The sequence below is a fragment of the Erpetoichthys calabaricus genome, chromosome 1 (genome assembly GCF_900747795.2).
Source record: "Erpetoichthys calabaricus chromosome 1, fErpCal1.3, whole genome shotgun sequence".
Classification (NCBI taxonomy): Eukaryota; Metazoa; Chordata; class Cladistia; order Polypteriformes; family Polypteridae; genus Erpetoichthys; species Erpetoichthys calabaricus.
In genome coordinates, this window is record NC_041394.2 from 70,451,345 (window position 1) to 70,473,431 (window position 22,087).

The following is a 22,087-nucleotide window of genomic DNA, read 5'->3' on the forward strand; positions in this document are numbered from 1 at the left end:
TAAGTTTGCAGATGATACCAAGATAGGTGGATTAGCAGATAATTTGGAATCCGTTATATCATTACAGAAGGACTTGGATAGAATACAGGCTTGTGCAGATTTGTGGCAGATGAAATTTAATGTCAGTAAATGTAAAGTATTACACATAGGAAGTAAAAATGTTAGGTTTGAATACATAATGGGCGGTCGGAAAATCAAGAGTACACCTTATGAGAAGGATTTAGGAGTCATAGTGGACTCTAAGCTATCGACTTCCAGACAGTGTTCAGAAGCCATTAAGAAGGCTAACAGAATGTTAGGTTATACAGCATGGTGTGTGGAGTACAAGTCACAGGAGGTTCTGCTCAACCTTTATAACACACTGGTGAGGCCTCATCTGGAGTACTGTGTGCAGTTTTGGTCTCCAGGCTACAAAAAGGACATAGCAGCGCTAGAAAAGGTCCAGAGAAGAGCAACTAGGCTGATTCCAGGGCTACAGGGGTTGAATTATGAGGAAAGATTAAAAGAGCTGAGCCTTTACAGTTTAAGCAAAAGAAGATTAAGAGGTGAAATGATTGAAGTGTTTAAAATTATGAAGGAAATTAGTGCAGTGGATCGAGACTGTTATTTTAAAATGAGTTCATCAAGAACACGGGGACACAGCTGGAAACTTGTTAAGGGTAAATTTCACACAAACATTAGGAAGTTTTTCTTTACTCAAAGAACAATAGACACTTGGAATAAGCTACCAAGTAGTGTGGTAGACAGTAAGACATTGGGGACTTTCAAAACTCGACTTGATGTTTTTTTGGAAGAAATAAGTGGATAGGACTGGCAAGCTTTGTTGGGCTGAATGGCCTGTTCTCGTCTAGAGTGTTCTAATGTTCTAATTCTTTAAATGGGTATTGTCCATTATTGGGTTGGGAGAATTTGATAATAATCCCTATTATTAGTAATTTATTAGACAAATTATATAAATAAACAAGCTGAACTGCCCAGAAAAGTGGATAGAAACTCTAGCCACGGAGAGATAACAATTAAGGTCTATTTACTTTACAATACTAAAAATATGGTTTGCTCTGTTAAGAGTTGAGCCCAACCTATATCTTCTTATGGTCACATACATAAAAAACCTAGTTCCTTCTCAATTACCCAGTTCATTTTACCAATTTATCTGTGTCCTCACGTTATTTATTGCCATCATGTAAGGAACAGCCTGAAGCTTTTCAATCTATACTGAGAAAAGCGCTATATAAATGTAATGAATTATTATTATTATTATTGTGTTCTATTTAAATGTTATTTGCATAACTGCATCTTACAAGAAATGCTTTTGAAGTTTTGCATTTTGCAACCATTTATGACTACCATGCATAATTGTTTAACATGTTTATATATATTTTGGAAAAACTTACTTTTCTAGTAATAACAATGACTTTCGTGTCTTTGGCAAAGGTTAACATAAGATGTATGTGACATTAGCCCCAAAATTGGAAAACAATGCTAAAAAATTAAAAATAACCTCTGCAGTACTGTACCTACAATAAAAAACAACATTTTTAGCACTGCTAATCCAATTCCAGGTCATGCGGACTGAAACCGACCCAGGCAGGAACCAGCTCTGGACAGATGCCAGTCTATCAAGGGGTCCACTCTCACACACAACCAAATTCATTCTCTCACAGGGACAATTTAGCATCCCCAGTTAGCCTAACCTGAATGACTAATGTGAGAATCTGGAGTTCATGGAGAAGAATCCACATGTATGCAAAGAGAATATGCACATTCCACAATGACAAGAGAATGAGTACTTTATTCACACCCAGGACTTTGGGTCCATGAGGCAGCAGCCCTACCTACAGCAGCATCATGCTACCTATGTATGCATTAAAGTAACTGTAGTTTTTGGTTGGATAAGCTAATGACAGTTAAATGATTTTGTTTTTTATACAAATCTTTTTTTGCCTTTTGTTGCAGTGTATTTTATATGTCTACAAAGAAAACAGTAGAATTTAATGAATATACAACATAATCTGTTTATTTGTAATGTAGAGTATCATTTTCATGGATGGATCAAAATAACAAGTACCAAAGGTTTTTCAATCTTTTGTCTTTTTAAGTTTATCAACACACTATTATATCCCTTAAGGAGTTTAGCTTCATTATCAGATATTTATAAATTATACAAAGAGGCCAATGGCAGAAGTCTGTAAAAACTCTTAATATTAATTTTGTTGAAAAATCAGGGTAGCTGTGTAGGTTTAAGGTTGATATAAAGCAATTTTTTTCAACTTCAGTTCATAGAGGCCACCTTGGCTACAGAGTTTTATTTCAACCAATTTAATAATCACTGCATTTTCTTACTTCTAAGTGATCTCATTGTTTAGTTATTTGGCCTACAAGTATTTCTAAAATATTAATAAATGTGTTTATTCTTTGCTATAGCTTTAAAGGCTTGTTTGTTTTGCCATTTTCTTTTTGATTTATGCCATTCTGTCGCATATTAAAAATGCTAGTTTAATGGAGAAGGGAGAAAACAAAATTTCCAATACTATATAATGATTTCAGTGCAGACCAGTGCTTAGCAAGAGCAAACAATATCAAAACATCCATGAAAATAAATCAAATAACTGGCATTGCATTATCCAAATGATAGATATCTAGTCTGATTGACCTTCCCTGGCATTTGATTAATAAGTATGGTTTGTATGAAATTGTATTATAGTTACTTTCAGTCACAACAACATCTTAGTAGAAAGTCTATTGTGTCACGCTGAAACAAAAGAACAATGTGTCCTTAGCCCTACAGACTTGATTTGCCTCACCAAAAACCTTTAAAAGCAGGTGTAAAAAGTAGCAATACTGTTTACCAATTTTGTCATAATTCTACTGGAAATTAAAATTTTTCTTCTGTTGTGCATGTTAAAAAATAGAATTTTATGTGCCAACTAGAATAGTTTCATTGATTAGTTTTATTATTTTAGAATTTTGTGCTTTTCATTGTTACTTTTGAGGAGCTAGCAAGTTTCTTGTCATGTTCAATAATTTCTGGGTGGCTTTCATTTTAAATGCTTGAAAATATATATCCATCAATTATTAAACCAGTTTGATCGTATTCATAGACTTGATGCTTACTGGCTAAGTGTGATTTGCTATTTCATTGCCGATACATTGAAATAGTTTGATTAAATGTTTATGTTATAAATTTGGTGTTAAAACATATCTTTTGCCTTTTGTTAAGTTCAGGGTTTTGCTCAAGTTAACATCTGTTTTTATAAATGAGTCTCCTTATATTTTTTTGGATTACGTCATATCATTTGTTGCTACGTTTTTATACCAAGAAAAATATTAACTTAAATATTTAACTTATCCATTTAATAAGTTTACAACTTAATATAGTACAGAAAAACTCCTAAACAGGTTTCTATTTGCTCCCAAAGACCTTCACCCAGCATACAATTCAGGTAAAAGGCATTGTGGTATGCCAGTAACAGGCACCTTAGGTATTAATAATCGTTTTTTCCATATTTTCCTGTGTTGGTAGTTACTGCATGTATTTCAAGACCATATCAAAGTTTCATTGAGTAGGTTTTATATTTATTAGTTTCTTCTACCAACAAATTATGTGAATATTCACTTCTTTTTCCACCCACAGCTTGTAACACTTGCATTTCAAGTCATCATGCTTTACTATGGACAACACCTCATCCATTCAGGACAGATGACCACTGGAAACTTGGTGTCCTTTGTTCTTTATCAGTCAGATCTTGGCTCCTACATCCGTGTAAGCTTCTCATTGCAGTTGTTTGATTGCTAGTTATAACTGAAAACATCCATGGTATCCAGCATTGAAAATCGACTGCAACAAAAAAACTGTTTAAATTTGCTAATGAGATAAAAACAATAGTATATATTTTTTTATTTACCTTACCATTTTCTGGACCTGCTCACTCCATTACTAGGTAGTTGGATCCTGTTTTAGTGACATCAGACTCTAGGCAGGTGCTATCTGAGAGAAAACAGCAATCTGTTTCAGGGCACCAGATGCACAAAACTACCCTCACTCAAAACAAGTGTATTTAGAGTGGCAAATTAGTTTAAACTGTTCATCTTTAGAGTGTACAGAAAACTACTGGGCTGAGATTTGAGGCCCGCACCCTGCGTCTTTAAGGTAGCAGCTATAAGCAGTACATTAGTATGTTGATTCTGCAGCCAGTCAGTCCATCATTCTCAAATATGTTTAATCCAGTATAGGATCATGGAGGCAGGACTAGAACCTAGCACTGGGTTCATGTAACTACTCAAATATCAGATTTTGATTAGACCTATTCATGTAATACTCATATATATAGAGTGAGACAGAGAGAGAGATAACATTAGCATAAAAAGCCAAACAGCGTCACCTACCTAATGTGTACATATGTATTTTTGGGACTGTTGTAGTTGATTAAAATTTGTTAATACTTGTTTTTTTCCTAGGGCTTTTAACATACATAGTGTCATAATAAGATGACTGATAAATTCGTTTTCTGTATCCCTTTTTTCACTGGGGGTTGGAGCTTGTCCAAGGGATGCAAGGCATGAGACATCAGAGGTTACCGTGATTAACATTGAGAAAATTTCAGCTGAACTGTATGTCTTTGGCTGTAGTTCGGAGCATGCACTGGCTGTAGTAGCATTCCATAATCCTTGGGGCAATCATGTCTAAGAATATACCATTTATGTTTCACAAAGAAAGCACCCCAACTGAAAATCAAATCAAATGCATGGGTGAGCAAAGTTGCAGGGTCTGCTGTTCTTCCTTGCTTCTCAAGGAAAAACATGTGTTACATACTGTATACTAAAGCCTACACTTCCATTTTGACTATTTTATGACATGTGTTTCCATTTTTAAATATTGTTAATCTAATTAATGTTAATAGTCCAAAGGCTATGTTGCTCCTGACACGATTTGAAATGCACACATCATTAAAATAGTTGGAGATTAAATTAACCTGGCCGACCTTGTACATTATATTAAGTGATGTGAAAGATGGTTTTACAGGAAGATGTAAATCTCTGAATCTGAATTAATTTGATTTTTTTGTAGTAAGGTAGTAGATATTAATTGTATATAAATACAATTTGAACTATGAAGTGAAATGTACAGTCAGTATATTAGATTATAGAAAGTCTATAAAACAGTATTACAGTTATGATATAGTGGTTTATTTTACTTTTTTTGTTAGATTAAGGCCATTAAATTAGAATCTTGACCAAGGTTGTTTTCCACTCTGGTCCTGTTGTTGCTACAAAAGTCTGAAGCTACTGTAACTCAGGACTTATTAAGTGATATTAGACAATGGAAGAAGGTAGGTATTCAATTGCAAGAAGAAAAAATAAGCTAGGGAAAACTGATATGTGATTAGAATGGATTATTCTAAAAGCAGCATTATCTATTGGAATGTACATTACTGAAATTGTATTGTGGATTTTTTTTTAGACATTAGTTTACATTTACTCAAATATGTTAAACTCAGTTGGAGCAGCAGCAAAGGTTTTTGAGTATTTAGACCGTAAACCAAAGATTTTATCCAATGGAACCAAACAGCCACCTTCACTTAAAGGCTATGTGTGCTTCAAGAATGTTTCTTTCTCTTACCCAAGCAGACCAGCTGTTCCAGTGCTGAAGGTAAGAATTGCTACTTTTTATCATATTTTAAAAATCTTAAAGAAGTCTTTACAATATTAATTTATATTACATGTTATATTTTTAAATATTAATCAACTGATAATTTAAATATTTTGGTGTAATTGTAGTTTTAGAAACACTTATTTTTTGTTTTCTTCAGTTTGTAAAGCCTCTTGGGTCAGTTAAGAGTTGTATTATTGTTTTAGCATGACATATCAGAATATTTCAACACTATTTATTACTGAATCTGATGAATCATGATTAACGGTGGATGCAGGACCTAAACGTCAGGATCAGTTAACAGATTGGTTACCACATCTATTTTTCCATAGTATTTTCGCTATTATTAGGCACTGTGTACAAGCAAACTTGTATTTAGATAGTGTGATGTGTTAGAAAGTTGACAGCAAATGGAACAAGCCGAAAAGCCAATTGTCACTTAGTTTGTTGCAACTAGTTCAGTATTAGATGAATATAATCTGTAATACCTATGTAATTTTCTTTTGCTTCTGCCACAATGTGGAGATGTTGTATGAAGCATTAGGAGCAGTAAAACGAAAAAATGCTTGAAATACAGCACATCTGCTGTGTGGAAATAGTCCAAAAGACACTTTGTATTAGTGATATGTTATTAATATTTTCATGTCCACTATAACCAGACACTTAGAAATTATAAATCTGAACTTTGTCCATGTTTTATTATGTTCCACAAAATCAATCTTTGGAGTATATCCAAGACTTTTGCAGTCATTGATCCATTTATTTTTATCCTTTTGTGGCAGGTTAAAGGATATAATTGACTCTTCCTATTGATTAATTAGATTTGTTATCAAACTAATTAAAGGAGTATGCTGTCAAAATGAATGACCTTCACTACTTGATCTTCAAATATATGCTTGTCTGTTGTTTTAACAGTTATATCTACTTTTAAAATTGTTGTAACATTAAAGGGACATTATGCTAAGACTATATAATGCTCCAGTGAGACCACATCTGGAGTACTGTGTGCAGTACTGGTCACCACGCAGTAGAAAGACATAGCAGCTGTAGCAGATAAGGCGTGGAGCCACCTCTTGAACCCTCAGGTACCACTCTGAACACGAGGTAAAAGTACAACAATATTTTATTTTACTGTTATACAGTGCACCAAGCACTCTCCACACTACACTCATATAAATCACAAACTCTCTCAATAAACCAATCCTCCTCGCCCAGACACTTTGCCACCCTACCTCCCAGCTCAGCTCAGTGTTCTGGGCTTCCCACAATCCTTTTATATCCCCTGACCCGGAAATGGTTCCTGGCAAAACCCACAAGTCCGTTTTCCTTCCGGGTCAGGGCAAACAGTCCTTTTCTTCATCCCGGGAGCACGTCGCTTCCTCCAGTCACGTGACTGTGACGCACTCCCGGGTTATAGGGCATGCAAGAGCCCACTAGCCCCCCTACAGCGACTCCTGGCGGCCCCCAAGGTATCCAGCAGGGCTGTGTCACAACACTACAAAGTCCATGAGGCCCTGCTGGAACTCGGGGCATGAATATGCTGTCCGGAGGGCTCCTCCTAGCGGCCTGGGGGTGAGGGCCGGACTGGGAAGCCGGCAATCCTCCACACAGCAATAGAAGCTATGCAAAGGATAGCATCCAAGTGCATCTCAGGACTTAGGGATATGTCCTATACCAACAGACTCGGAGAATTGAAACTGTTTAGTCTTGAGCAGATGAGATTGTGTGGGGACCTAATCCAGGTCTTCAAAATTTAAAAATTGGTTAAGTATTTGTTAATAGTGAATCACATATTTGAGGACACCAGTGCAAATTAAGGGGAAGTGCATTTGGGATTGAAGCCAGAAAGCATTTCCTACTCACATTATTTACTTGTGGGAATCTGAAGCAAACTACCAAGCCATGTAATTGAAGTAGAAACTTTGACAAACTTTAAGACATGTCTGGATAATGGTACAGCATAGCTATTAGCTAAACATCCGAGCCTGATGGACTTAATGGTCTCCTCTTGTTTGTTGAATTGCTTATACTCTTATGTTTTATGTTTTCAGATATCGCTATATAAGAAATCAAAATATTTTTTAAAGAAATCCTATTTTTCTGTAAAAATAAATAGAAACTATGCAATTAAAATGTGTAATAATGAAATTATCCTATTGCAACCCTCCATACCATCCATCCATTATCCACCGCTTATCCGAGATCGGGTCGTGGGGGCAGGGAAACCTAGACCTCCCTCTCCCTGGCCACCTCCTCCAGCTCCTCTGGGGAGACCCTGAGGTGTTCCCAGGCTAGCCGGAAGATATAATCCCTCCAGCGTGTCCTGGGTCTGCCCCGTGGCCTTCTCCCAGTGGGACATGCCCGGAACCCCAAGGGAGGCATCCAGGGGGCATCCTGATCAGATGCCCGAACTACCTCAACTGACTCCTCTCAATGCGAAGGAGCAGCGACTCTACTCCGAGTCTCTCCCGGATAACTGAACTCCTCACCCTATCTCTAAGGGAAAGTCTAGCCACCCTGCAGAGAAAACTCATTTCGGCCACTTGTATCCGCGATCTTGCTCTTTCGGTCACTACCCAAAGCTTGTGGCCATAGGTGAGGGTAGGAACATAGATCAACTGGTAAATCGACAGCCTCACCTTTTGGCTCGGGTCTCTCTTCACCACGACGGACCGTACCAGAGCCCATATTACTGCAGATGCCGCACCGATCCGTCTGTTGACCTCCCGCTCCATTCTTCCCTCACTCGTGAACAAGACCCCGAGATACATGAACTCCTCCACTTGAGGCAGTAATGTGTTCCCAACCCGGAGAGAGCATTCCACCCTTTTCCAGCTGAGAACCATAGCCTTGGATTTAGAGGTGCTGACTCTCATCCCCGCCACTTCACACTCTGTGGTAAACCACTCCTGTGAGAGCTGGAGGGCACTGTCCGATGAAACCAACAGAACCACATCATCCACAAATTGCAGAGACAAGATTCTGAGGTCACCGAACCAGACCCCCTCCGCTCCTTGGCTGCACCTAGAAATTCTGTCCATAAAACCTATGAACAGAATCGGTGACAAAGGGCAGCCCTGACAGAGTCCAACCTCAACAGGAAACGAGTCCAACTTATTACCGGCAATGCGGACCAAGCTGCTGCTCCTCCTGTACAGGCACTGAATGGCTCGTAACAACAAGCCTTATACCCCATACTCTTGGAGCACACCCCACAGGATGCTTCGAGGGACATGGTCAAATGCCTTCTCCAAATCCACAAAACACATGTGGACTGGTTGGGCAAACTCCCATGCCCCCTCCAGGATCCTGGCCAGGGTGTAGAGCTGGTCCAGTGTTCCACGGCCGGGACGGAATCCGCATTGTTCCTCTTGAATCCGAGATTCGACCATTGACCAAACTCTCCATACCATACCTTGTATAATGCAACAACATTGATGTCTTAGAGTTGGTGTGTTTATTTTATAAAATATACATACAAGAGCGGAAAAAACAAATAAGAATAATCCCAAAGTATCAAAGTAAACCAATAGAAAAAAGGCTGCTGTTTCTCTAAATGATTCTTCATAGAATCCCCCTTGTGTGCCATGGGGACTGGCCTCTTTAGTTTTCCAAGTTCTGATATCATACTGGCAGTCTTCCCCTATGACCTTTCATCTGTCTTTATCTCTCTCTGTCTTTCTCTTTTTCTTTCTCTCACTTAAACATACCTACATAAACACATGCTGCTTTTCTCTTCATTAAACTTGTCCTTTTTTATCCAGTAAGGAGCCTATTCTACAACTCTCCTCTCCATTCTAGGCTTCGTGTCTTCTGGTTCAATTGGTTTTATGGCATCTCATGAACTGCGTTGCCTACTTACTATTTTGGTGAACGCCATCCAAAAACCCCTGGGGATATATTTTTGCAATCATGTATTAACCTTTGTCCAGGATCATTTTAGTTGTAGGGTAAAGGTGTCCTAGGCAAATTTCTTGCCACCTGATCTCATTTTTTTTCAGTTGTCTATGACATCTATGTAATCTAACTTTTATTCAGACTAATTTTTAGATGTTGAGCTTTTGTTTAGCAGGTTATTTTATAATTTACTGTATTACTTTCACAACATATACAAAAATGTGATTTGATTTTAGGATGTATCTTTGGAATTAAAGCCTGGCAAAATCACTGCACTTGTGGGACCATCAGGAGGTGGAAAATCAACCTGTGTGTGTCTGCTGGAACGCTTTTATGATCCACTAATAGGAGAAATCCTGTTAGATGGGAGTCCTATTCAGGACTATGACTTCAAGTACCTCCACAGAAAGGTATTTTTATGCATTGTGGTTAATATTGATCCTTCTTTGAAATGTACAAAACATTCATATTCTTCTTGAGGTATCCTAAAATTCGGAATACATTTTTCAATTTAACATTCAAATCCCTAATGAGCCAATTGATTAGTATTAGTCACATTGGATTAGGATTTTCAAAATTCACATATAAGTGAAGACAATGTAGTGGCACAGTTGTAGATCACAGATCTGTTTACAAATCCTGACCCATTCGTTGTCTGTGTGGAGTTTACATGTTCTTTATGTGCCCCTGTGATTTTTCTCCATTTTATTAGCATGTTGTGTGATTCTTGGGTATTGCATCCTTTGTTGTTTCCTGTTAAGTAAAGAGAGCAAGAAGTATTAAAACATCAAGAACTGGTGTGTTTATTATATAAAAATAAAATTCACAGGAGAGTAATAATCATGGATAGAAAGCAGAGTGCTAAAGACACAGCAGAACAGGATACATGCTTACCTCTCTGGGCCTGAATATCTGAAACAGATATTAAACTCTGTCTGGTGATATAGCTCATCCACCTGCCCTCTTTTCAGATACTATTGAAGGGTTATTTAAGGGTTGCATCTTTGACCTACCATCTCCCTCTCTTTCATAACCTAGGCCATTCTACTTCCTATTATTGTAACAAGAAAGTCACCCACTCTAACACAAAACTTTATGAGAAGAAGGTACCAGTGTGTTGCTTTATGAGAAGGAATCTGATTTTTTTTTTTACTTCTCACAACACATAATACAGTACTTTCTTAAACAACTTGCAAAAGCTAGTACTTAAGAAAATTCTGATTATTGTCACATGGTAAAATGAAAAGATGAAAAAAGATGAAAAAATTTTTAAGATGAAAAGTCAGTACTACAGTGCTTTAATTGGCTGTTTACCAACTATTAAATGTTCTAATTTATGTTGATAAATTAAAGAGGCTAACAATGACTGTTCTTTCAGTACATAGTCTGACATTCTGTGTACCAGTCCCATCTTTGGCTCAGGTATTGAATTATGATTCTCTAGACTGAATCACAGTTCACTTCCACAGACAATTTAAAACACACCTATTTAAGATGTACATAGTTCTGTGCTTTTTTATCAGTGAGGTCATCCAATGGCAGTAATTCCCAACTTAATATATGGACCCAAAATACATTTCAGGCTAGCACATCTTGTTCTAGGAAAACAATTTTAAGAGATGTTTCCGTTAGAACAATTCCTCATTAGATAGAGTATGCAAGGATAACAGAAAGAGCATTGACATTTGGCTGCACCAGGTACAGATATAAAAATACCTCAACTCTGCTCAGCAACTGTCTCCATAAGGAGGCTGCTGCTCCCAGGGATTGTGTTCATTATAGAAATTCAGGACATACTTGAACCTGTATATATACCCCTTTAGTAACCATGGCAAAAATAATCAGACGAGAGAAATATGGTAATATACTATATTCCTATATTAACTTGACTTAAAATGCGGCTTTCACTTCCAATATACAATGTAGTATAAACTTTATACATACATATCCAGATCAAAGAGAAGCCATTGGAGCAGTATAATCATTATCCAGTTTGTCTGTGGAGAATTCTAATGATTGTATGTGTGGTTCAGCAAAGTGCAGAAGGCATTCTTCTTGCAGATGGATTCTGGCTTCTAGAATGTCCCTTAACATTATAAATACTGACACATTCTGCATATTCAGTGAGCTTTTTATGAAACTTGCCAGGTATGAATAAGTGCCATCTGAGCTATGCTATACTGTATATGATATGGACTATGCTCTTCTAAGTCCAAGTAGCATCTTTTTTCTGCTCTAATCAGTCATGGCCTCTGCCTGAAATTGATGAGTCAGGCCTGCTTTAAACAACCAAAGTGCCTGCCTGAAACAACTGTCCCCACATCAGCTGCATTAGGCTGACAAATCACAGTTATCAAATTTTTCAATTCTGGTTACACTAACCCAGAAATGACTTTATAGTCTTTTGTATGCTATGGTATGTGGTGAATGGAAAGTAAGATGTTATGTGTCAGCTGTCAAAACTTAATCAACAGCCAGTTACTTGTACTTTACAATTCTACTGTTTGTTCTAAATTCACTTTAAAGATAAACACATGTAAGAGGGAGGAATGAGCAATGCCTCTGCTTTACTTGTTCTTGTGTTACTTTAGCCATATCTGTTTGTAAAGATTTCGATTGTTAAGTGATACTGTGCCTTGTTTAGAAGGCAAAACTGAGATGGCAGCCATCAAATTTGGTATATTTCTTAGAAATGCACACCAAAAACTGTAGAACAATTTAGAATGTATAATCCCAAGTGCATAATCTAAAAGTTGTACATTCTAAGTATTGTATGTAAGGAGTACAGCAAGATTTAAAATTTCTTGACTGCTTAATAAGTTGGTTTTAATTAAAACCTCTGACACTATGTAGACTGAACAGAACATCTTCAATGTATAATTTTTGTTTTTAGATTAAACATGCAATGAACCTTTAAAAATAATGAGGGTGAAAGTTAGAATTAATTAGAAATACAAAGGTGGTGAGTACACCTAGTGTGTATTTAAAATATTCCATGTTCCTTCAGTTCAGGAATTTGTGCATTCATCACTTAATTAAAGTGGATACAAAATACCTATTTACAAATTAACACTTGATGCATGCCAGTGATTTACAATTAGATGTGGGCTAAAATGGGTAGGTTCTTACTTTTTAATTATTTTTATTTAGATTGCCATGGTGGGTCAGGAACCAGTTCTCTTTGCAAGCTCCATCAAGGAAAATATTACTTACGGATTACCAGACTGTTCTGTGGAGCAAACTCAGGCAGCAGCACGTAAAGCCAATGCACATGAGTTCATCATGAGCCTGGAGCATGAATATTTAACAGGTAATATGTTTCAATTGTCATATAATGCATATTAAGTGTAGTTTATTTTTCACTTAACAGCATTTAATACTTTTAACAATAACTAAAGCAACAGGCATCTGATGTAATAGTTTAAAGTAGTGTATAAGTCTTCAAATAAGAAGCAACAACAAAAAAATATTGTCTATATCCAGGTGGGACAAAGGAAAGGAAACGCAGGGAGCAATATACTAAACTTATAAAACATTTCTTAATTTCATTGAGATTTGAAGGTGTTTGAGCATAGTTTTTCTACACATTTTTAACATTTGTCAAGTTTGCTTAAGAATTTGTTTCCTCTATGCATTTATTTTTTTATGTTTTGATGCTAGTGGTATCACATTCTGCTGTGCTGTAGTTGTGGTCTTTTTCAAACACATGTCAAACGGAACCCTATTGTGATTTACTCTTTAAAGACAGGGAAAGACCCTAACCATTTGAACCATATAGTAGCTAAAGTCAACAAGAAGTAAAGTCTAGTGGTGATAGGTAGGGTAAAGAAAAAAGTAATATCTAGTAGAAAAAATTAGGTATGGAAAATTTACTGTTTTGAATGAGGAAGCACTAAAAACTTTAGGTTTTGGCGGAGTAAGACCAAATTAAATGTAGCATTTGGTGGAAGGAATAATGAAAGAAAAGATCTAGAGTCTGATTGAAGAAAAGTACAAAAAACCTATCAAGCTGAAAAAGGACAGATGTCAATCTTGATTTTAGAAAATGAAGAATAAGAAAACTTTGAGTTTGTGATAAGTATAGAAATTCAAATGTATGCTGCATAGGGATACACCAGTCAGTGAAGCCCCATTGTAACTTGGGTGTGTAAACAGTGAGAAGCTCAGGGTTGTTAAGCATCAAGAACATTTAGCATCTAGAACAGTAAGAAAATCCAGTATTTAAAACGCTAAACAAATGTTGAGGGATGATGTGTTCTTCTATCTGTCACAACTCATGCAACAGCACTTTGATCTTTCTTTAATATATTAATTCTTTAAGAATTAAGGACACTGAAAAGTGAAGTGCAGTAATCTAATCAAGTGATGATGAACTCATTCATCAGCAGAGATGAAGGAGTTGGATTATAGAAAGATATCTTGACTGTTGGTGGCAGTTGATAATGAATATTCAGTTTAGAAAGCAAATATCCATGGGTTTATGTAATTGTGGCAGGCATAACCATGTCTAAATTATGAGTCATCTTCATAAAAAAAGGTTTGTCACAATCATATATAAGTAAAAAATTAGGTTGCGCTGATTGTTCAAGTAATCCAGTGGCAACATTGTACATATTGAAAATAACAGGACCAAGCACTGATCCCTGATACACAACATGAGTGAAAGACTGCATAGTTTGATTCACCATCAAACAGAATATACTGCATTCATCCTTGAACAGCAGGAGAACATAGGACATGTTTCAACAGGTGCAGTATATTTTGTCAGGTGCTTTAATAGAGTATTTTTATCATTAGTATTGAAGGCAACATTGACATAAAAAGCTGAGAGCAGAATCTAGCATCATCGTATGGAGAGGTCATTCATTAAAGGAGAACATGTGAGACTGTCTGACCCAGAACCTAAGCTTTAAATATAAGTAGATCATGCCAAGGAGCCATAAACAAAACACTCAAAAAGTGATTGGCAGAAAACAAAGTTTTAGTTGTAGTGCTAACTGTAGCAGACGAGTAGAAAAGGCCTGATTACTTGTGTACATTTTAAAATAATAAACAAATTAGGGTCCCAACTGGGAAAAAACAATTTAATTACCATATGCAATGGATGGTAAGCAAATCTAGGTAAGAATAATACCAATCAGTGGCTCAGATGTTTCAGTTGCAGAGGTTATCAATAAAATGACAACCCACTTCTGGTCTTGTTTACTCTTTTATCCTGTAGTACTGAAAGGGTCCTAGCTAGAGGACCCCCCTTTTGACACTTTCTCCTCCATTCTAGTAAGGAAAATAAAAGATTAGTTAAAGTTGTTTTTTTTTCCTCTTAATCCCTCTTTGAGCCTTTACCTTCAACCCCACTCATGTGTCTGATATTAAAGAACATAATCAAATATGACAATTTAAATATCTGAAATTCTAGCACATTAAAGGAATACTTCACCCAACAACATTTCTTATATGTTACTTACACCATGTGCTTTGTAGTGATGGCGGAGAAAAAAAATTTATCTCATATTTTCATGGAGAAATGAAGATAAACTTTCTGATAGAAAGTCTGTGGAGACTAATGCTGGACAACAGCAAACAATGGGGAAACGTCCATGACAAAAATTTCATGTCTTTCATGTCACATATTCTGTAAATCAAGTCATTCATTCATATTCCCACTAATAGACAAAATGCGTTGGTATATTTGCCAAAATATTGTTAAATTAATTTTTCCAGAAAATCAGAGCAGTGCTTGCTGAGAAAACATGTTCACATTAAATCAAGCTGTTGAATTCAAGATGTGCCTCTGTCCCTGACTCCTTTGTCAAGAGGACTATTTTATTCTGCATCGCCTTTACTAAACAAGCATATTGTATGCATGGGCAATAATATTTAAGAAGAATTTTTTTTTTTTTAATTTTCTAGGTTTCTACATCCTGTTGTGTTCATTTGATTTTGAAGGATGTACTTGAACGCAACATTTAGGTTTAGGTAGCACTTTATTTATTTGTATTACTCAAATATGAAATTACCTTTTCATTTATTTTCCAGATGCTGGTGAGAGAGGAAGTCAGCTTGCTGGTGGACAGAAGCAACGAATTGCCATTGCTAGAGCACTAGTCAGAGATCCTCAAATCCTTATCTTGGATGAAGCAACCAGCTGCCTAGATATCGAAAACGAACATCTGGTACGAAATCACTTTAAAATAGTACTGCCTCTAATGGCAGCTGCTTCTAAAATGTAGTCATTTTATAACTGCAGCATAAATGAGCAGATATTTTCTCAATTATCCAAATGTGAGTCTTCATTTCAGATGTTTAATTAAAAAAAAATTGGAATTCAGTTGATGATTAAAAAATAGCAATAGTCAGAATTTGCTCCATGTGGGGTTTCTGATGTTTGGAAGGGAGTTCTACCTATTAGAGTGCTGCTGTTTATGTGCTGCTGTTTTGTTTTTGTTTTTTTTTTTTTTTGCTTGTTTGTTTGTTTTGTATTTGATTCAAAGATAATGTATCTAATATTTATCAGGACCATCTGACTGTTCAATTTGCCTTTCATCAATTTTCCATATGGAACTGAAGAGCATAATAGTATAAAACTTTCTAACTTTGGCAATTTTTTAATTCATTCTATAGTTTATTCAGTTAAGCATTTCTAAAAAAAAAAAGGAATCTCCTTTTTATAACTTTGATATATTATTTATTTTTATTCTGGATCTTCAGTCTAGACTCAAAGATTACTTAGACCTCTTGCTGCAACACTAAAGAAGAGACATAATCACTGAAAACCTGCCTCAGTTAGTTTGTTGATTTAGAAATTTTGCAGAGTAACTCCCAATTGCAGGCTAAAAGGTTTATTTTAACCATATATTTCTATATACCATATTTTGGCAGTGCTGCTCATTTTCACTGTCATGATGATCTGATGCCTTTTTTTACACAATTAAACTATTTGCTTATAATTCTGAAGGTTAAAACAGTAGAAATGTCCTACTGAGCACAAAGTAATGCATTTCTAATAAGTAATATTCCTTGTCAAGATAAAGTATTTCTTTACATCCACTGTTTATATTTCAAATACAATACAATACTAAAGTCTCTGTAAATATTACACTGAGATAGGTTGTTAAGGTTCTGTTATACTTCCTTTCATTACTGTGGGAGTCAAACGACATTGGTCTATACATCAATAAGATGGCACCATTTTTCCATTACAAAATGACTTAATACCTGTACCTATGATATTATTAATCATAATTTTTAGGTCAACTAAGAGATGTCGCCTGAATAGAAGGGTACCTATTTTGTTGAAATAACATATTTTTCAAGTGGTGCAACAGATTCTGCATGTTCCTAATTCAATTTCAGGAAACAGTGTAGATACAGTGCAGCACATCCAAGAAAAACATGCATGATAACACCCTTTTTTAATTATGCTGCCCTATGTAAAATGGTGGTGCTTTTGCATAATTAAAATTTGTCTTTATCATACCAGATTTTATAAAGGAATATTAGCATCAGTAGGATTTTTACACTTGTCCCTTCCTTTAATTGTATACTGTATATATATGTGTGAGTGTATGTGTGTGTATACTGTATAGCAATTTAAACAGCAAATAAATGTTACATTATAAATTTATATAATAAACTTATATAATAATTTATACTATAAACTTCTTTAGATAGAAATAAAGGAACATTATGCTGCAGGAACAAACAGTCAAGTGTATGATTCGACTAAATGTCATGTGCTGACAGGTTAACTAACATCTTTAGCCTTGAATTACACAAGAACCTATTTCGGGTTTTCACATTTTTCAAGACAAGTATTAAAGCTTACAACAGGACATTTGTTCATTGTGGTTCAACTGCTAGACTGCACACAAGAGTGAACACATATACAAATGGTGAGCCATCTTATCTTAGGAATTAATTGCAAGCCACACCCATAGGTGCCATAAAGCATAACAAGAACAAGTTAAAAATAATGCAAATACTGGTGTGCTATTTCCATTTTACAGACCATCACTAAATTGTAATTTTTCATGTAGATGAGTAAAGTGCTTTGCTATTTTAACCCATCAACCAACAGAGTTCCATCTCATCTCACTGATTTTCAGACAGAAGGGTAGAGAAAAAAATGGGCGAAAGAGGAGAGTGATGAAATGCATTCTCTTTAAATAGCACACATGTGGCAGTCTAGGCATGCAACAAAAAAGCCTCAATAAAATATCTTTTGGCAGGAAGGCCCTTTTAAACTCTAGCCTTTAGCATTTCTGAAAACATTTTCAGTTCTAAGTCAAATTTAAAATACCCTCTTATATTGGATAAGTAGAGAAATTGTCTCCCTTTCTCTGAAAGCATAGCTGATAAATTCAGTGCATTACTAATGATAAATTAATAACAATTAATAGTAATTTGCTTTAATTAAATGCATTTTTCTTCCATTTATTTGTATATTGTAATACAGTAATACATTAAGTGTTCTAAATGTACAGTAAATATCTTATCTAGAAAGAAGGGTAGACATTAAGTATACAGTACATCAGTTGTTACTAAGAACAGCAGTTAACTGATATTACCTCTTGATCTTATTTTTTCAGATTCAAGAAGCTCTGAGTAGTTTTAAGAACCGAACAGTCCTGGTGATTGCTCACAGGTTAAAAACAGTGGAGAATGCCGACAACATAATTGTGCTTGATGGTGGAGTTGTGGTCGAGCAAGGGACACACAAAGAGCTGATGGCCAATGAAAGCTGCTACTACAGACTAGTTCAGAGATGCTTTGAAAATGAAGATTTACCCTCATGAAACCACCAGTTTGATTTAGAAGGACATATGCTGTAGACCATTTTAATTCTGAGAGCTTTGGAAGTGAGTCCCAGTGTTTGAAAGTGTTGAAGATTTCAAAACACTTGACAGTTGGGAGAATATGCTTGTGGTTCATTTCTTTCATTGCTTTCATGATGTTTTGCTTAAAACAGTTGAAGATTATGTTATTTTAAGTAATTGCTAATTGTGCCTTTGTTTTCAACTGTCTGTCAATGTAATGAGAGATATGGATATACTGTGGTGGGTTGGCACCCTGCCCAGGATTGGTTCCCTGCCTTGTGCCCTGTGTTGGCTGGGATTGGCTCCAGCAGACCCCCGTGACCCTGTGTTCGGATTCAGCGGGTTGGAAAATGGATGGATGGATGGATATGGATATATTACTTACCAAACAAAAAAGATGATGTGAAGGTGGATATGACTTGAGGTAAAATAAATGTTGACAAAATAGGAAAGCATTTGTCAATGTGCATTGTAGCTTTGAAGCACATTTTCATGTTATTATTAGCCCAAAAATTAAAAGAATCCTTCAAAAACAAGTAATTTCCATTTTGCTTCTTCCTTCATTATGTACACCATAGGTTGTATTTAAAAAAATAAGACATCTATTGTACTTCACATGTCCTTTCAAAAAACACTTCCTTTACCTTTTCCTATCAACCTTGGCCTTCTTTGTCCCACTAGGTGAGCTTCAAGGGAGTTTCCATGTCTGTCATGTCTTCAATATGTAAACTATAGGCTTTATTAAAAGAAAAGTAATTTTTTGACATACTACTGGTCTCATGCACAAATGTGAAAGTTCAGTACAATTTATGGTAACAATACAGGAAAGAACCCTATATGATAAACTGGGTGCAGCTTAACTTATAGCTGAAAGGTGAGCAAATTTATTGTATTTATATAATCAGTCTACAAAGAGAATCAAGATCACAAAACCATTAACTTATACATTACCAATAACCTATTAAGATTTAAGTATCTGCATTATATATTACTATGGTTATGACTCAGGCGCCGCCGAGAGTGGCAGCCTTTTCAGCAGCTCCGTGTACGACTTTATTTTTCTACTTTTATTTTTCTCTTTTTTATTGATCACTCCTATCACTTTATTTTATGTGGATTCGTTCCCTGGACACACTTACTTTTACAACGTGGGCATGGATTTTTACACGCCAAGACTCGTCTATTCAAGTACTCAACTTCGAGCGCTGAGAACAAATGCTATTGTCGGTGTGGTTCCCTATTTACCTGACGAGGTAAGAAGGCGGTATCATGGCAGCAGAGCGGGCACTAAGCTAAAAATGAAGCGGCTTGCGAGAAAGTGGCGTTTTAAGCCTTCGGTGCCTTCTGTGATTCTGGGAAATGTGAACTCAATCTCAAATAAGATCGATGAACTGGCTGCGCTGGTAAAAAATGTCAGAACCTACAGAGAATGCAGTTTGTTGTGCTTTTGTGAAACGTGGCTAACTACCACCATCCCAGATGCTAACGTGGAGCTACCCGGGTTTAGCACAGTTAGAGCGGACAGAGATGCAAGTACCTGCGGGAAGCACAAAGGAGGAGGACTCGCTCTCTATGTTAATACACAGTGGTGTAACTCTGGACATGTTAACGTCAAAGTCTCCACTTGCTGCAGGGACATCGAACTGTTGGCCGTAAGTTTGCGTCCCTATTACTTGCCCAGAGAGTTTGGACAAGTCATTGTTGTCATCGTGTATATTCCTCCTCGGGCGGACGTGGAGACAGCGAATGACATCATCCATTCTGCTGTTGCTAAGTTACAAACGCAGCACCCCGAAGTGCTTGTGCTAATTGCTGGAGACTTTAACCATGTGACGCTGGACAAAACATTACCTGCCTTCTCCCAGTATGTGGACTGTAACACCCGGGGAAATAAGACTATTGATTTACTGTATGCAAACGTTAAAGACGCATACAGCGCCACCCTGCTGCCTGCGCTTGGGAAAGCAGATCATAACCTGGTTCTGCTTCAGCCTCACTATAAACCAAGAGTGAGGGTCCTACCTACAACCACACGCTCATTCAGGAAGTGGTCCCCTGAGGCAGAGAAGGCTCTGAGAGAATGCTTTGGAACTACGGACTGGGATATCCTGCAGGGATCACATAGTGAGAACATTGAGGAGGTTGTTGACTGCACTACTGACTAGTTCAACTTCTGTATGGACATTGTAGTTCCAGTAAGAACAGTACGCTGCTATGCTAACAACAAGCCATGGATTACAAGTGACATCAAGGGCCTTTTGAACCAGAAGAAAAGGGCTTTTAAAAGCGGTGATCAGCATGAGCTCAAGCGCGTGCAGAAGGAACTCCGAGTCCAGCTCAGGGCGGCGAAGGAGCAGTACAGAAGAAAGCTGGAGCAGACATTGCAGAATAACAGCATGAAGGAAGTGTGGGATGGGATGAAGATCATCACTGGCTGCATCTCGAAGTGAGGTGCTACCATCGAGAGAGATGTGAAGAGAGCAAACCAAATTTCTTTAACAGGTTTGACCACCCTAACCCACTCTCACTCTCACCTTGGAGTACTGCACCCTCCACACATCCTTCTGCTGATACCAGCATAGGAGAGACATCCCCACCCAAAATTACAACAGCGCAGGTGAGCAGAGAGCTGAGGAGACTTCGTGCCAGTAAAGCAGCGGGTCCAGATGGAGTATCGCCACGACTGCTGAAGGTCTGTGCGTTGGAGCTGGGGGGTCCTCTACAGTGCATCTTCAACCTGAGCCTGGAACAGGGGAGAGTCCCGAGGCTTTGGAAAACATCTTGCATCACCCCAGTCCCAAAGGTATCACGTCCTAGTGAGGTGAATGACTTCCGGCCTGTTGCTCTGACGTCACATGTGATGAAGACCATGGAGAGGCTGCTGCTTCACCACCTGAGGCCACAGGTTCAACATGCCCTCGACCCTCTGCAGTATGCATATCAGGAGAAGGTGGGAGCGGAGGATGACATCATCTACATGCTACACCGATCCCTCTCCCACTTGGACAGAAGCAGTGGTGCTGTAAGAATTATGTTTCTAGACTTCTCTGGTGCCTTCAACACAATCCAACCTCTGCTCCTTAGGGACAAGCTGACAGAGATGGGAGTAGATTCATACCTGGTGGCATGGATCGTGGACTATCTTAAAGACAGACCTCAGTACGTGCGTCTTGGGAACTGCACATCTGACTTTGTGGTCAGCAACACAGGAGTGCCACAGGGGACTGTACTTTCTCCAGTCCTGTTCAGCCTATATACATCGGACTTCCAATACAACTCGGAGTCCTGCCACATACAAAAGTTCGCTGACGACACTGCTATTGTGGGCTGCATCAGGAGTGGGCAGGAGAAGGAGTATAGGAACTTAATCAAGGACTTTGTGAAATGGTGCGACTCAAACCACCTACACCTGAACACCAGCAAAACCAAGGAGCTGGTGGTGGATTTTAGGAGGACAAGACCCCTCATGGACCCCGTGACCATCAGAGGTGACTGTGTGCAGATGGTGCAGAACTATAAATACCTGGGAGTGCAGCTAGATGATAAATTAGACTGGACTGCCAATACTGATGCTCTGTGTAAGAAAGGACAGAGCCGGCTATACTTCCTTAGAAGACTGGCGTCCTTCAACATCTGCAATAAGATGCTGCAGATATTCTACCAGACGGTTGTGGCGAGCGCCCTCTTCTACGCGATGGTGTGCTGGGGAGGCAGCATAAAGAAT

At 37.4% G+C, this 22,087-nt stretch overlaps 1 protein-coding gene across 2 annotated transcripts in view; it reads left to right on the top strand.

Moving 5' to 3' along the window:
* The window catches only part of tap2a (transporter associated with antigen processing, subunit type a), a 44,300-nt gene extending 25,808 nt beyond the window's left edge, over positions 1 to 18,492 (top strand). For both annotated transcript variants that reach the window (XM_028801432.2, XM_051932964.1), the window contains exons 7-12: positions 3,635 to 3,763; positions 5,462 to 5,650; positions 9,784 to 9,957; positions 12,698 to 12,857; positions 15,584 to 15,720; positions 18,136 to 18,492. In XM_028801432.2, the coding sequence (XP_028657265.2) occupies positions 3,635 to 3,763; positions 5,462 to 5,650; positions 9,784 to 9,957; positions 12,698 to 12,857; positions 15,584 to 15,720; positions 18,136 to 18,342 (996 nt within the window). In that variant the 3' untranslated portion in view covers positions 18,343 to 18,492. The remainder of the gene's footprint in view (positions 1 to 3,634; positions 3,764 to 5,461; positions 5,651 to 9,783; positions 9,958 to 12,697; positions 12,858 to 15,583; positions 15,721 to 18,135) is intronic.
* The last annotated feature ends 3,595 nt before the right edge of the window (positions 18,493 to 22,087 follow it).